We start from the raw sequence: 17,510 nt of genomic DNA on the forward strand, positions 1-17,510 counted from the left end.
TTAACGGAGCAAACTACAAAGAGACCCTTGATGAAAATCTGCTCCAGTGCGCTCAGGACCTCAGACTGGGGTGAAGGTTCACCTTCCAACAGGACAAGGACCCTAAACACACAGGCAAGACAATGCAGGAGTGGCTTCGGGACAAGTCTCTGAATGTCCTTGAGTGGCCCAGCCAGAGTCCGGACTTGAACCCGATCTAAAATCTCTGGAGAGACCTGAAAATAGCTGTGCAGCGACGCTCCCCATCCAACCTTACAGAGCTTGAGAGGATCTGCAGAGAAGAATGGGAGAAACTCCCCAAATACAGGTGTGCCAACCTTATAGTGTCATACCCAACAAGACTCAAGCCTGTAATTGCTGCTAAAGGTGCTTCAACAAAGCACTGAGTAAAGGGTCTGAATACTTATGTAAATGTGATATTTCATTTTTTTTATATCTAAATATGCCAAAAATGCTTAAAAATATTTTTTTGCTTTGTCATTGTGGGGTATTGTGTGTAGATTGATGAGGGAGAAAAACAATTTAATCCATTTTAGAATAAGGCTGTAACGTAGCAAAATGTGGAAAAAGTCAAGGGGTCTGAATACCTTCCGAATGCACTGTACCCACATGGCTTTTTTTTTAAAAACACGTCACTTTTTTATACCCACATGAAATACATTCCATGGGGTCTGAGATTATTGACACCATTGATAAAGATTAGCAACAATGACTGTATAAAATTATAAATCAACTATTGTACGCTCCAAAATTGGGAAATTATATTATTTTATGCTAATACATTTCTCTGAGAAAGAGATGTTGTTTAACAAGTAATTCATTTATTCTAAAAAACGGTGGATGTCAAAATTACTGACACCCCTAAAGATTGTTATAAATACAGTTGTCAACATTTTTTGCATTTGGTCGCATATTGCTAGTACACAATGACTACATCAAGCTTGCATTTGAAGTTCCAATAACAGGGGAGGTTAGCAAGTCTTGGGGGGTATCATCTTGGACCCTCTCATCATCATTATTCACGATTCATTCAGGACTGTCCTTAATCATGGTGGCATCCACATTAATGTAGAAGTGTTTAAAAACATATTTTATCCTAAAAGGACACAATACACTATTTACCATTCATTTCTATTGGGCACAAAATAATCTGAAACACAACCAAAACGAACTGCAAATGCATCCAACAAGTGTGTAGAGTCACAAGCTTGATGTATTCATTGCGTGGTAGGAATATGGGACCAAATACTAAACTTTTGACTACTTTATTGATAAGAATCTTTCGTGGTGTCAATTTTTTTAAACTCTACCTTATTTTTTATTAGTTGTTAAACAAAATCTCTTTCTCTGAGCAATTGCAATAGTATAAAATAATAGAATTTCCAAATTTTTTGGGACATGCAATATAACTCAGTATTTCTTTTAAACAGTCATTTTTGCGTATCTTTTTCAAGCATGTCAATCATTTCGGACCCCACTGTAGGTATGGACTAACATCAATAAATAAACAATTATGGACAATTTAGATGAGAAGACTCAGAGTCTTATTCATTAGGTGGCAGAAGTAGGGTATGTTCAGTCTGCAGTTCTTCACCTTAGTCTGAGTAAGTTGGTTTTTGTCATTCAAGATGTAGACCCCTTTATCCACAGCCACAAGTCCCACCCTGGCCTCTGAATCACCAATGACAGACAGGGTGACTTCTTCCCCAGGTGCATAACTAGCACTGGGTCTGACAGCATCCACTTTTAGCTGTGGGACACAGACAGAGGTAATGTTTGAGAAGTCTTGAATACAATACCTCACATAGAAATACTAACACAGCAAGGCAACAGTTTTAAGAGGGGGCAATGGGCAAATGGGTATAACAGTAGAAAGGTTGGACACAGGGATTGAACCCCAAACTCCGGTGGAGAGTGGTAGATGTGACTAGAGCCATGTGTAACCACTAGACGATGGGTTCTGTACAGTGAGGCAACATTCTTACCGATCCCATGCACGTATCCTTGACGTCGACCCACACAGAGTCAGACACAACCTCTTTCTGGCCCACATGGTAATATGCCACAATCCGGAAGGAAGGGATCATATCCTTGTTCACCGTCAGAGAATGTGTCACCAGTCCTTGTCCATTCCTCCACTCTAACCTTTGGGAGGAAATGAGCTGTCCTTTGCTCAAGATCTGTGAACACAGAGACTTGTCAGTATTCATCTCTACGGGGAGGACAAACTGGCACTAACTGGAAAAGAGTGCCAGCCAGTGATGGGTGGAGTCAGAGAGTTCCCGGTTTAAGTAAGGAACAGAGTGGGAGGCATTGGTGCACAACTGAGCAAGAGGACAAGTACATTAGAGTGTCTAGTCCTCAACTGGCAGCTTCAATAAATAGTACCCGCAAAACACCAGTCTCAACGTCAACAGTGAAGAGGCGACTCCAGGGTGCTGGCCTTCTTGGCAGAGTTGCAAAGAAAAAGCCATATCTCAGACTGGCCAATAAAAATAAAAGATTAAGATGGGCAAAATAACACAGACACTGGATAGAGGAACTCTGCCTAGAAGGCCATTCGCCTATTCACTGTTGACGTTGAGACTGGTGTTTTGCGGATACTATTTATTGAAGCTGCCAGTTGAGGACTTGTGAGGCGTCTGTTTCTCAAACTAGACACTCTAATGTACTTGTCCTCTTGCTCAGTTGTGCACTGGGGCCTCCCACTCCTTGTTCTATTCTGGTTAGAGCCAGTTTGCGCTGTTCTGTGAAGGGAGTTGTACACAGCATTGCACGAGATCTTCAGTTTCTTGGCAATTTCTCGCATGGAATAGCCTTCATTTCTCAGAACAAGAATAGACTGACGAGTTTCAGAAGAAAGGTCTGGCCATTTTGAGCCTATAATCGAACCCACAAATGCTGATGCTCCAGATGCTCAACTAGTCTAAAGAAGGCCAGTTTTATTGCTTCTTTAATCAGAACAACAGTTTTCAGCTGTGCTAACATAATTGCAAAAGGGTTTTCTAATGATCAATTAGCCTTTTGAAATGATTAACTTGGATTAGTTAACACAATGTGCCATTGGAACACAGGAGTGATGGTTGCTGATAATGGGCCTCTGTATGCCTATGTAGATATTCCATTAAAAATCTGGCATTTCCAGCTACAAAAGTAATTTACAACATTAACAATGTCTACACTGTATTTCTGATCAATTTGATGTTATTTTAATGGACAAAAAAAATGTGATTTTCTTTCAAAAACAAGGACATTTCTAAGTGACCCCAAACATTTGAACGGTAGTGTATATATATTTTTCTTTTTACATACCACACGATACACATCATGCAGCATTTTTACCCTGTAATGTTGGCAACCAATGCACCACAGCTTGGTCAAATGCACAAGTCTAAATGATTAAAGTTGACTGGTACACACCAGGCAGGTTATCTCATGTTTGGGATGTTGGGCCGCAGGACTGCTGCCGAGGCTTAGGTCTACTTTGAGTCGATCTTCGATTTTGACCTCTGCAGAATGGATGCTTATGTGAATGTAGTTCTGTGAGTTGTCTTTTGATTTATAGGGCTTGGCAGTCATCGTCTGTGTGCCCTGCCTGTCATCTCTAAGTCCATTGACGTTGGTCTTCACCTGTGTTGAAATAAAGCAACAAAATGAATGACTACAAGGTGTCAACACTGTTCTTGACACAATTAAAAAACATGTTTGGTTTTTGAACTTGCCATGATAGACAGCTCAGCAGTGCTCACATCCGTGTTAATTGTCATTTTGGCAATACCATTTTCTTGAGTCTTCCCCTGCACTTGTTTGTCTTTGTGTAAAGCCTCCACATCGATACCTTTGGCTGGAGAATCATCTGGATTGGTCACATACACCTAATGGTACAAATTCAAAGTGGTACAATTAGACCAATAGGTGGGAAAGACAGTGCAAGCCCAATATACCATCCTACCCCTTGACCACAGTTACTTGGTTGGTTTCCATGGTTAAAATAACTAGGCAACACTTTGGAATAGCATAGTAATTGAGTTAATGTAGAACACAGTGATTGAATGTTCTTAAATGTACCGAGATGTCATAAGGCATTCCTGGTTTGAAGTACAGTGGGGTCTTCTTGAAGTGAATGCTATACGGTGACTTGACTATGAAGATTCCCTTTTTCTCTGCTTTCACCATCTCACTCCCTGAGGGATAAAACCAACACCTTCCCTGTTTTGAGATTGAACACAAACGCACACTTCATAAGATGCAAAAGTATGCACGTACCACAAACACTCTACTTACCTGTGTCTGTTAACACATTGACTGATATGTAGAGGGATTTCTGCAAAAGGTTATTGATGTCTCGAAAAGTTTCTTCAATGTGCTGCATCTTCAGAACCGCTTTGCCCACTCCTTCAATAAGCTGCATTCGTAAGAAACAGAGCAAAGATGTCTGTCTGTCAGACTTCTTGTGATATTCTAGCTATAAAGCTCATCAAATATAGACTACCCATGGGGAATGTTTGTGAATACCTATATGTGTACCGAATTATCCAAATAAACTCCCTCCCATATTACATGCACAAACCTCCACTCTCTGGAGAGAGCCGGGAAAACTCGTCCTGCCATCTCCTTGGATCACCCCAAACACCACAAAACCAAATCCTGTCACAGGCTTCCCAAACAGGTACCTTCAGACCCAAACCAGAAATACCAGATAATGGGGGTGGGGGGGGGGGGGAATAGAGGAGTACTGTAAATTAGATATGTTAAGTAGCAATTTTAGTTACTAGTTACCATGGAAATAACAACAATAAATATATTTTGACATTCTACAATGGCTCCAACCTGGCATCAATGTTGACCGATAGCTCATGATCATCAACGTAGAAGAAGGACTTGCTCACTGTCAATTTGACTTCAAAGCTGGGTAGAACTAGATAGGAAGAATTAATATAATGAACAAAAATATAAATGCAACATGTAAAGTGTTGGTCTCATGTTTCATGAGCTGAAATAAAAGATCCTCAACATTTTGTAAACACACAAAGTGTACTTCTCAAAACTTTGGTGCAAAAATGTGTTTACATCCCTGTTAGTGAGCATTTTTCTACTTTGCCAAGATAATGCATCCACCTGACAGGTGTGGCACATCAAGAAGCTTGTATTGGGGACAATAAAAGGTAACTCTAAAATGTGCAGTTTTGCCACGCAACACAATGCCACAGATGTCTCAAGTTTTGAGGGAGCATTGCACTGTAGGAATGAGAGATGAAACTGAGGGTTTCTGCACAAACTGTCAGAAACCGTCTCAGGGAAAATCATCTGCGTTCTAATCCTCACCAGGGTACTAACCTGATTGCAGTTCGTCGTCGTAACCGACTTCAGTAGGCAAATGCTTGATTCAACTGTACTGGGTAGATGGCAGACAGTGTGTATGGCGTCACGTGGGCGAGTGGTATGCTGATGTCAACGTTGTGCCCCATGTTTGTCACGTCCTGACCATAGAAAGCTGTTATTTTCTATGGTAGAGTAGGTCAGGGCGTGACAGGGGGGTTTTCTATTTTAGTTTTTCTATGTTGTTATGTTCTAGTTTTGTATTTCTATGTTGGGTTTTGTTTGGGATGATCTCCAATTAGAGGCAGCTGGTCATCGTTGTCTCTAATTGGAGATCATACTTAAGTAGGTGTTTTTCCAACCTGGGTTTGTGGGAGATTGTTTTGAGTAAGTGTATGTTGTACTTTTCGTCACGGTTTGTTGTTGTTGTTGTTGTTGTTGTTGTTGTTGTTGTTGTTGTGTCATTCAGTTTATTTTGTATGTATTGCATACTTTCACAGTTCAATAAAATATGTGGAACGATAATCACGCTGCACTTTGGTCCGCTCCTCTCTACGACAAACGTGACAATGTTACGGTATGGGCAGACATAAGCTATGGACAACGAACGCAATTGCATTTTAGCAATGGCAATTTGAACGCACAAAGATACCGTGACGAGATCCTGAGGCCCATTGTTGTGCCATTCATCCGCCGCCATCAGCTCATGTTTCAGCATGATAAAGCACGGCCCCATGTTGCAAGTGTCTTTACACAATTCCTGGAAGCTGAAAATGTGCCAGTTCTTCCATGGCCTGCATACTCACCAGACATGTCACCCATTGAGCACGTTTGGAATGCTTTGGATCGACGTGTACGACATCGTGTTCTACTTCCTGCCAATATCCAGGTACTTCGCACATCCATTGAAGAGGAGTGGGACAGCATTCCACAGGCCACAATCAACAGCCTGATCAACTCTATTTGCATGAGGCAAATGTTTGTCACACCAGATACTGACCGGTTTTCTAATCCACACCCCTACCTTTTTTTAAGGTATCTGTGACCAACAGAATCATATCTGCATTCCCAGTCATGTGAAATCCATAGATTAGGGACTGATGAATTTATTTTTAGTCTGTTCACCCTCTCTTTCGTATCGTCCGAGATTCCTAAAGATTGGAAAGCTGCCTCAGTCATCCCCCTCTTCAAAGGGGGAGACACTCTAGACCCAAACTGTTACAGACCTATATCCACCCTGCCCTGCCTTTCTAAAGTCTTTGAAAGCCAAGTTAACAAACAAATCACTGATCATTTCGAATCCCACCGTACCTTCTCTGCTGTGCAATCCGGTTTCCGAGCTGGTCACAGGTGCACCTCAGCCACACTCAAGGTACTAAACGATATCATAACCGCCATCGATAAAAGACAGTACTGTGCAGCAGTCTTCATCAACCTGGCCAAGGCTTTCGACTCTGTCAATCACCGTATTCTTATCGGCAGACTCAACAGCCTTGGTTTCTCAAATGACTGCCTCGCCTGGTTCACCAACTACTTCTCAGATAGAGTTCAGTGTGTCAAATCGGAGGGCCTGTTATCCGGACCTCTGGCAGTCTCTATGGGGGTACCACAGGGTTCAATTCTCGGGGCGACTCTTTTCTCTCTATATATCAATGATGTCACTGTTGCTGCAGGTGATTCCTTGATCCACCTCTACGCAGATGACACCATTCTGTATACATCTGGCCCTTCTTTGGACACTGTGTTAACAAACCTCAAAACAAGCTTCAATGCCATACAACACTCCACTTCCATGGCCTCCAACTGCTCTTAATTGCTAGTAAAACTAAATGCATACTTTTCAACCGATCGCTGCCCACACATGCCCGCCCGACTAGCATCACTACTCTGGACGGTTCTGGCTTAGAATATGTGGACAACTACAAATACCTAGGTGTCTGGCTAGACTGTAAACTCTCCTTCCAGACTCACATTAAGCATCTCCAATCCAAAATGAAATCTAGAATCTGCTTCCTATTTTGCAACCAATCCTCCTTCATCCACGCTGCCAAACATACCCTCGTAAAACTGACTATCCTACCGATCCTCAACTTCGGCGATGTCTTTTACAAAATAGCCTCCAACACTCAAATCAGCAAACTGGATGCAGTCTATCACAGTGCCATCCGTTTTGTCACCAAAGCCCCATATACCACCCATCACTGCGACCTGTATGCTCTCGTCGGCTGCCCCTCGCTACATATTCATCGCCAGACCCATTGGCTCCAGGTCATGTATAAGTCTTTGCTAGGTAAAGCTCCGCCTTATCTAAGCTCACTGGTCACAATAACAACACCCACCCGTAGCACGCGCTCCAGCAGGTATATCTCACTGGTCATCCCCAAAGCCAACACCTCCTTTGGCCGCCTTTCCTTCCAGTTCTATGCTGCCAATGACTGGAACGAATTGCAAGAATCGCTGAAGTTGGAGACTTGTATCTCCCTCACTAACTTTAAGCATCAGCTATCTGAGCAGCTTACCGATCGCTGCAGCTGTACACAGCCCATCTGTAAATAGCCCATCCAACTACCTACCTCATCCCCATATTGTTTTTATTTAGTTATTTTGCTCTTTTTCATACCAGTATTTCTACTTGCACATCATCATATGCACATCTATCACTCCAGTGTTAATTTGCTAAATTGTAATTACTTCGCTACTATGGCCTATTTATTGCCTTACCTCCTTACGCCATTTGCACACACTGTATATAGATTTTTCTATGGTGTTATTGACTGTACTTTTGTTTTTCCCAAGTGTAACTCTGTGTTGTTTTTTGTCGCACTGCTTTGCTTTATCTTGGCCACGTCACAGTTGTCAATGAGAACTTGTTCTCAACTGGCCTACCTGGTTAAATAAAGGTGAAATAAAAAATAAAAATAAAAATTCAATTGACTGATTTCCTTATATGAATTGTAACTCTGTAAAATCTTTGAAATTGTTTGCTAGTTGCGTTTATATTTTTGTTCAGTTAATTTAGTTTATATAGGCCCTATTTATTATATATAAACACTCCAAGTCCTAGACTAGCCAGGACTGTTCTTAAAGGGCAATTCCACCACAACTTTGGTGCATTTCTAGGTTTTATTGAAAGAAATATATAAACTAAAATGTTCTACATAATGGCATCATTAGAGATTAAAACATCTTGTCTTTTTAACCACAGATTATAGAAATGTGCCATTTTCACATATGTAGACTGGTACAGTATGGTTCTGGAGATAATGAATATGAGGTTGAAAAGTGGTGGAATTGTCCTTTAATAAAAGGCTACCCAAATGAATACCCTTCTTACCATATTCTTTCACCTCGAAATCTGCAGTGAAGTTCTTATGTGGGGTATTCTTGAAGGTTGCCACCACTTTCCAGTTTCCATAGCTATATTAAGAGAGAATGAGAGCAGAAGAGTTCACAGGCAAAAGTGTTCCTGATAAGTGTGTTAGGATGATTGAATAACAAAAACAAACCTGGTGATCTCTGGGACAGTGAAGTCTCCAGATGTCATTCCATTATCTGGTTTGTAATTTTTCTGCTTTAAGGTGATTCCATCAGGATTCTACAAGTAAACAATATACAGTCAGAAGTTTACATACACTTAGGTTGGAGTAATTAAAACTTGTTTTTCAACCACTCTACAAATGTCTTGTTAACAAACTATAGTTTTGGCAAGTCGGTTAGGACATCTACTTTGTGCATGACACAAGTCATTTTTCCAGCAATTGTTTACAGACAGATTATTTCACTTATAATTCAATGTATCACAATTCCAGTGGGTCAGAAGTTTACATACACTAAGTTGACTGTGCCTTTAAACAGCTTGGGAAATTCCAGAAAATTATGTCATGGCTTTAGGAGCTTCTGATCGGCTAATTTACATCATTTGAGTCAATTGGAGGTGTACCTGTGGATGTATTTCAAAGCCTACCTTCAAACTCAGTGCCTCTTTGCTTGACATCACGGGAAAATTAAAAGAATTCAGCCAAGACCTCAGAAAAAAATGCTAGACCTCCACAAGTCTGGTTCATCCTTGGGAGCAATTTCCAAACGCCTGAAGGTACCACGTTCAAACAATAGTACGCAGGTATAAGCAAAATGGGACCACGCAGCCGTCATACCGCTCAGGAAGGAGACGCGTTCTGTCTCCTAGAGATAAACGTACTTTGGTGCGAAAAGTGCAAATCAATCCAAGAACAACAGCAAAGGACCTTGTGAAGATGCTGGAGGAAACAGGTGCAAAAGTATCTATATCCACAGTAACACGAGTCCTATATCGACATAACCTGAAAGGCCGCTCAGCAAGGAAGAAGCCACTGCTCCAAAACCGCCATAAAAAAGCCAGACTACGATTTGCAACTGCACATGGGGACAAAGATCGTGCTTTTTGGAGAAATGTCCTCTGGTCTGATGAAACAAAAATAGAACTGTTTGTCCATAATGACCATCCTTATGTTTGGAGGAAAAAGGGGGAGGCTTGCAAGTCGAAGAACACCATCCCAACCGTGAAGCACGGGGGTGGCAGCATCATGTTGTGGGGGAGCTTTGCTGCAGGAGGGACTGGTGCACTTAGTTATTAGAGTGGTTAGCCTAGTGGTTAGAGTGTTGGACTAGTAACTGAAAGGTTGCAAGATCAAACCCCTGAGCCGACAAGGTAAATATCTGTCGTTCTGCCCCTGAACAAGGCAGTTAACCCACTGTTCCTAGGCCGTCATTGAAAATAAGAATTTGTTCTTAACTGACTTGCCTAGTTAAATAAAGGTAAAATAAAAAATAATAAACTTCACAAAATAGATGGCATCATGTGGTAGGAAAATTATGTGGATATATTGAAGCAAATGGACAATGACCACAAGCATACTTCCAAAGAGTTGGCAAAAATGGCTTAAGGACAACAAAGTCAAGGTATTGGAGTGGCCACCACAAAGCCCTGACCTCAAGCCTATAGAAAACTTGTGGGCAGAACTGAAAAAGTGTGTGCGAGCAAGGAGGCCTACAAACCTGACTCAGTTACACCAGCTCAGTCAGGAGGAATGGGCCAAAATTCACCCAAATTATTGTGGGAAGCTTGTGGAAGGCTACTCGAAACGTTTGACCCAAGTTAAACAATTTAAAGGCAAAGCTACCATGTACTAATTGAGAGTATGTAAAGTTCTGACCCACTGGGAATGTGATGAAATAAATAAAAGCTGAAATAAATCATTGTCTCTACTATTATTTTGACATTTCACATTCTTAAAATAAAGTGGTGATCCTAACTGACCTAAGACAGGGAATTTTTACTAGGATTAAATGTCAGGAATTGTGAAAAACTGAGTTTAAATGTATTTGGCTAAGGTGTATGTAAACTTCCGACTTTAACTGTACATGATATGTGAAAGAATACATGGACAGATCACAGATAATTAATCTGTTGCTGCTCAAGATTTACAGTAGTAAACATTTGTAATGTCAGAAAATACCTATTTTGTTAACGGGCCATATGCATCAACCACTACTAAGGAAGTATTCTCAATGCAGTTTCATTTTTTTATGAGGACAACTTACCATAATTTCCACATTGATGGTATCTGTTACAGGCACTAGACCGGAGTTTAAGGAAAAGACTCTGTAAAACACTAAGAATGCAGTTTAAGATGTTAGGTTTATATAGTGTAACACACTTTTATCTGTGGATTAATTAGAGTAACACGGTTTTGACTCTGGATCAAAATCACCCAAATGTTCATCTCCCAGCTCGCTAGATACCTCATTTGCACATGCTGTATATAGATTTTTCTACTGTATTATTGATTATATGTTTGTTTATTCCATGTGTAACTTTGTGTTGTTGTATGTGTCGAACTGCTTTGCTTTATCTTGGTTAAATAAAGGTGAAATTATTATATATTTTTTTAAAGATAAATGTCCATTAATGTTTCATGTGACTTTCGACCTGACCCCAAATTAATCAAACTGATTCACAGGGCAAAGCATTTCCGGCAAATGACAGATGGGTAGGTCACATTTTTAGCCCAGTGGGCCTGTCTAACTATTTTTTTTTTATCTGGCTAATATTGGTGGCCTCAAGAAAAAAACATGGGCCGTGTGGTGGCCTCAAGTTAAAAAAATGGTCCGGCTCATTAGAAATAATAGGGTCGATTTCTGGTTCCAGTCCGCCCCTGAGCAGAGGTGATTGCTGAGCAATGCTAATTCGAAGACTTTAGGTCAGTGGGCTCAGCCATACCTTTACTTTCTGGCGTGTAAATGGTTTTGTCCGTTTGTACAAATATGTAGCCGGTTTGAAAGGAGACCAGGACTACTTTTTCAAGACTGCGGCCTGGGAACTCAGCTTGCAGGTACACATACTGGTTCCCTGTGTAGTCCTCATCAAAGAAGTCAGGTCCCTCCAAGATCTGACAAGTTTGAGAAAACACAGGTGATGAGGATTTTTTGTGCGAAGTACACGACCACAGGTAAAATACTGAAATTAATATCTTATATGAAGTGATCTCAGATACAGTGCCTTCATACCCTTTGACTTATTCCACATTTTGTAATACAGCCTGAACTCAAAATGGATTAACCAAAAAAATATCACCCATCTACACACAGTACCCCGTTATGACAAAGTGAAAAAATGTTTTTAGACATTTTTTCAAATGTATTGAAAATTAAATGCAGAAATATCTCATTTACATAAGTATTGACAATCTTGAGTCAATACTTTCCAGTAGCACATTTGGCAACAATTACAGCTGTAAGTCTTTCTGGGTAAGTCTCTAAGAGCTTTCCACACCTGGATTGTGCGACATTTGTCCATTATTAATTTCAAAATTCTGTGTTTGAAATGCACTGCTCGACTGAAGGACCTTACAGATAATTGTATGTGTGGGGTACAGAGATGAGGAAGTCATCAAAAATCATTTTAAACCGTTTTATTGCACACAGAGTGAGTGCATACAGCGTATTATGTGAGTAGTTAAGTACGTTTACTCCTGAACTTATATAGGCTTGCCATAACAAAGGGATTGAATACTTATTGACTCAGGACATTTCAACTTTCAGTTTTGAATTTGTAAAAATAAAAAATAAATACACTTTGACATTATGGGGTATTGTGTGTAGGCCAGTGACAAAAATCGAAATGTAATCCATTTTAATTCACTCTGTAACACAACAAAATGTGGAAAAAGTCAAGGGGTGTGAATACTTTCTGAAGCCACTGTACATTTAATTTATGTAAGGAAACATATATAAAGACTTACGTTAACGTCCATAAGTGCCTGGTATTTGTTAACTAAATTCAGGGACACCGTTGTAGATGCGAGCAGTTTATCTTTTGCAGGGAAGTTCTTCACCGTGATTTTGACATTGAAATCATTGCCTGAGTAATCTTGAGCTTCAACAAAGACCCTCTCCATGCTACCCACCCGTAGAGGGTTAGGAGCAGACATGACATACCTGCAGTGGTTAAGAGAGGAGAAAGGAAGATGAAAAATATGGAGGGTGGAAGATTGATTTGTACTTAACTAAGGCCAGGATTTAATTCAAGGCACGTCATAGCACAGCACGCTATAACAGACTTTAAAGGTAATTTACAGTTGAGCTGACATGTGCAGCATTTACCATGAATGTGATCTCTGTGAATGTTGGAGAAAATGCCTTCAAAAGGCATATTGTTGGCTGTCTAGTGCACTGAATCCCAGCCTAGACCTTTTTGTTATGGAATGACTGACATCTGATCAGTGTGTTTGTACTTGCATCTGTCTGCATATGTGTTTATTGGGCATCTGTCTGCAGAAACATGCTGTGTTTGGAGCAGCATAATAATCCTTTTTAGTTCCCATTTCTCACGCCATTCATAAAGTATAGCAAAATGCTGTAATCTGCAGAGACCATCATTGTGTGTTACAAATGTATTACCCCTGAACAAGGTTCTAGTAGGCGTATGTACAAATGAGAATTGTGCAATAACAGAGCGTAAGAGATCAATGTTACACTGAATTAATTTGTTAATTAGTTAAGTTATTGTTATTAAATGTTATATTCCAATGTTATTTAATGTTATTAGTTGTATTCCTATTCCAATATTATATTTAAATTACTACATTTTTTAAAAATAATTAAAAACAACTATTGAAAACCTTTTGCTCCTAAATGTAATTTTATTGACTGCTGGGATTTAAAATCTTGCATTATTCAAATAATATTCAGTGCAATTGTACAACAAAGAAAGAACAAAGTAAATGAATGTGCAGGTGAATTAAAAAGAGGCACTTTACAATAAATCTCCTCATACTGCGGATATTAATGGTGACATGTGCAACACCATTTCCACCCCATGTTTGATTTAAATAATTAAAATAAGACAACTAGACTTAGCTTTTAATTCTTACTTACTAAATCATTTCCATATAAAACGTATTAAATGGAGTTTAAATGTAAACTGTACCCATTTATTTCCCTTTATAGTTTATTTGCCTAAGCATGACCTTCACATTTTTTTCCCAAATGTTGCTTTTTTGTTGTTAGCAATTCGACATTGTTCTTAGAAGGGGCTAGTTAGCCCCTAGTACCCTAAATGTCCGTCGGCTTTTCATAGCCGAGCATTCAGAGGTGGAGACAGTAGAGGTCGAGACGGTGGCTAAAGTAAACTGATGTTTGTAGAGGTTGTTTAAAGAAAACTAAACCATAGATTACAGTTTCTCCCAGCCAATAGACTACTTTCAGGGCGAGGAACTTCTTAACATCAAGTTGTAAAATCCGATCTTCCTATTTGACTTAAAAGGTGAACAATCCCCCCCCCTTTTTTTTTGTAATATATTGCAAATTTTGGTGTAATCACAGGGGATAAAAATTCAACTGGTGTGTCATAACATTATGGGACCCGCAGTGACCATGCAAACAAAACATGAATAAATCCACAATGCATGCACAGTAACTGGTAAACAATCAATTGTATGGCACTAGCCACGTTTCCATCCATAGAGTAAAGTCATCGTCTAAAAAAAAATCACGACAGCTGTGATGGAAACTATACATTTCAGGTACAATTTTATAAATGCAGACAAATAATTTGTTTGTTTGACATGATGTGATCTTTTTGTGTCTGTAAAATTAATTATGCGAGAAATTGCGGTGGAAACTCCTTTATGCACAAATATTGATATAATAACCATCATATCGAGCTAAATTTGTAAGTCACACAATGACATGGTGTGTGGTTTTCAGTTTATCCATTCAGTTTATTAGGCTACAGATTAAGTTATGAAGTTATGATGAACTTCACAGGGTGGTTAAAAGTGCACAGTGATCTTGATGCTTCTTTCCAATAAATATTGAGGGTCTTATTCTGGTGATATGATGATCGATGCTTGACTGCCGTTTGTCAAATACAAATATTCTCTCTCGCTCTTATCCATAATAATCTCATCAACTAGACTAGCCTACCCTCACTGTATCTGCGAGCGGTTGGATAGAGCGCATTTGCCAAGACCAGAGTAGGCACATTTGCTATTTAAGTCAAGTTGAAAATGCGATGGAAACATATTGTGTGTAATGCACTACGTCATTATTGTTATTGTTGTTATTATTATCGCCATTGTAATGCACTACGTTATTACACACAGATATGTGTCCACAACTAGTCAATTTTATCCGGAACAAATCCGTAATGTCGCCAATTGGATGGAAACCTAGCTATTAATACACCATTTTTAGAAGTAGTACTTATTATTTATCAATGTTTCTATGATACGTTTACCATGACAATTCTTGGAATGATGGCTGATGTATTGCCTTTACAATTGTGGAACCAAATGTTGTACCACGTTGAAACCGATCTTATTTATGATGTACTCACAGCACTTCACCCTTGGAGAGAATAGGGAGAGATACAGCCACAGCGGCCAGCAACACCAGCTCCACCCGCATCATGTGAGTCAAATTAAAATCCAAATTAAATAGCTTCACCCAGGCTCAAGCTTTTATCGTTGCATTTTCCTGACCGTAACTGCTCTTGACCCTTCACATTGGGACGGGTGCCAGACAACACGCTCACCCTCCCTCCCTGTATTTGTTCTTAGCAGAATTGGGAATTCCCAGGACAGCGAGATACAAGACATCCCTTAAATCCCACTGTGTGTAATTGTTTATTTATTGCTGTTAAGACTTTACCTATGCATGTCAGTAAGATGGCATGTGGGTATCTTCAAAAAACGAGAACTTGGGACACCGGTTGGCTAGATAAATTAAATGAATGTGTGAAGGAGTTCAACTGAGAGACTCTTTAAAGAAAAACAATAGGCTAAGTGGGTTTCTGATAGATGCAACATTTCTGTTTCTACTTAACGTTGATCAAATAGATGTTTGAGCCATTCTTGCCCACCAATAACTGGCACATTTTTTATGATTTAGCTAATGTGTGTGTGGGTTACTGATTGATAATTTCAACGACATTTCCTGGCAGCTTTTCTCTCTCTCTGCAAACAGTGTTTGCTGTGTAATAGGCAAGTGGCAATGCCCCCAATCTTTTTCAGATAACCCTACCCAAGGTACAACAAAATACAAATGTTTTTTCACATCCCTAATCCATTTATGAAATGGATGGTTGTGTAGAAATATGTTATGCAAAAGTGGTTAAATTGATAGATACTGTGACAACCCCCTGCCCCTAAACTCAAAAAGTGCAGAATAATTCCTGGCTTGAGTGGTGATGGGCCACATAACTCATGTAACCCAATATCACGTGCTCTGATATTGCTTAAATTTGAAATAAAAGTTGTCAGTCGTATGCACTTCTTACACAAATAACACAAATAACATTAAGATATCTTATTTTATCTTGGACATGCCTGGAAACACAGAGATACAATAGGCATAAATATCTACAATGAATATTTATAATGAATGTAAGCTTTACTTTTTGGTAGTGTCACAAGCGTCGTTGTAGGTACACCAAAATGCAGCAGGTATATTAATCATCTTCTTATTAATCATCTTCTTATTTATTGAAGAAAAACACTTGAACAAAACAAACGGCGAAAACAGCCCAGTAAGGTGCACAGACTATACTAGGAACAACCACCCACAAACACAAGAGAAAACTAGCCCACTTAAATATGGCCTCCAATTAGAGGCAATGACAACCAGCTGGCTCTAATACGTTAGAGCCCTCCCCGCAAAAAAAACTCCAATATGGCTGCCACAATACCATTCAATTACTGTTTAATCACCTGTTTTATGAGAGACATTCCAATTTGTGTACTGTTATTGTCATAGGCGTCGTAAGGATTGGACCAAGGCGCAGCGGGTAAAGTGCTCATCTTCTTAATTTATTTAAAGAAAACACTTAAACAAAATAAACAAACGACGATAACAGTTCCATAAGGCTCCCAGGCTATACAGAAAATATCCACCCACAAAACACAAGTGAAACAAACACAACTAAATATGGCCTCCAATTAGAGACAACGACAACCAGCTTCCTCTAATTGGAGGTCATTGCCAAAAACCCAACATAGAAATAGAAAACTAGATACAAACATAGAAATAGAGAACATAGAACCTAAACCCAAAAACACCGAAACACACAAAACAAACACCCCCTGCCACGCCCTGACCAAACTACAATGACAAATAACCCCTTTTACTGGTCAGGACGTGACAGTTATTATGACCTGTACTCAATACTATTTTGTGCAATTCAATTATGTTGGGAATCCAATATGCCTGCCATAATTACACTTAATCATCTTTTTCTGGATATAGAAAAGGCAGCAGTGTCACGCCCTGACCTGAGAGAGACGGTTTATTTCTCTGTTTTGTTGGGTCAGGGTGTGGGGTGGGCATTCAATGTTTTGTTTTGGGCCGAGTATGGTTCCTAATCAGAGGCAGCTGTCTGTCGATGTCTCTGATTGGGAATCATGCTTGGGCAGCCTTTTCCCACCTGTGTGTGTGGGTAGTTGTCTTCTGTTTAGTTTTCTGTACCTGACAGAACTGTGCACTTTCGTTTTCTCTTTGTTCTTTTTTCTTTTGTGTTCTGAGTTATAATAAATATTCATCATGAGCAATCAACACGCTGCGCTTTGGTCCCCTCTCTACGATAGCCGTTACAAGCAGACTGCTTGTCATGGCAACACCATGTATTCCAAGTCACAAGCCTCTTTGAGGTTCAA

The 17,510-nt window shown here is 39.7% G+C and overlaps 1 protein-coding gene across 3 annotated transcripts in view; it reads right to left on the reverse strand.

Annotated features, from left to right (window-relative positions):
* LOC106564830 (complement C3) overlaps window positions 1-15,432 on the reverse strand; it is a 54,980-nt gene extending 39,548 nt beyond the window's left edge. For 2 of the 3 annotated variants that reach the window (XM_014131265.2, XM_045691301.1), the window contains exons 1-14: window positions 15,197-15,432; window positions 12,600-12,795; window positions 11,579-11,747; window positions 10,900-10,970; window positions 8,826-8,914; window positions 8,654-8,736; window positions 4,831-4,918; window positions 4,571-4,673; window positions 4,285-4,405; window positions 4,069-4,184; window positions 3,723-3,875; window positions 3,421-3,630; window positions 1,986-2,180; window positions 1,595-1,750 (exon numbers count right to left, since the gene is read on the reverse strand). In XM_014131265.2, coding sequence (XP_013986740.2) covers window positions 1,595-1,750; window positions 1,986-2,180; window positions 3,421-3,630; window positions 3,723-3,875; window positions 4,069-4,184; window positions 4,285-4,405; window positions 4,571-4,673; window positions 4,831-4,918; window positions 8,654-8,736; window positions 8,826-8,914; window positions 10,900-10,970; window positions 11,579-11,747; window positions 12,600-12,795; window positions 15,197-15,270 — 1,824 coding nt within the window. In that variant the 5' untranslated portion in view covers window positions 15,271-15,432. The remainder of the gene's footprint in view (window positions 1-1,594; window positions 1,751-1,985; window positions 2,181-3,420; window positions 3,631-3,722; window positions 3,876-4,068; window positions 4,185-4,284; window positions 4,406-4,570; window positions 4,674-4,830; window positions 4,919-8,653; window positions 8,737-8,825; window positions 8,915-10,899; window positions 10,971-11,578; window positions 11,748-12,599; window positions 12,796-15,196) is intronic. The other variant, XM_045691300.1, reaches the window with a different exon arrangement.
* Window positions 15,433-17,510: the final 2,078 nt, after the last annotated feature.

This window comes from Salmo salar, chromosome ssa12 (assembly GCF_905237065.1).
Source record: "Salmo salar chromosome ssa12, Ssal_v3.1, whole genome shotgun sequence".
Classification (NCBI taxonomy): domain Eukaryota; kingdom Metazoa; phylum Chordata; class Actinopteri; order Salmoniformes; family Salmonidae; genus Salmo; species Salmo salar.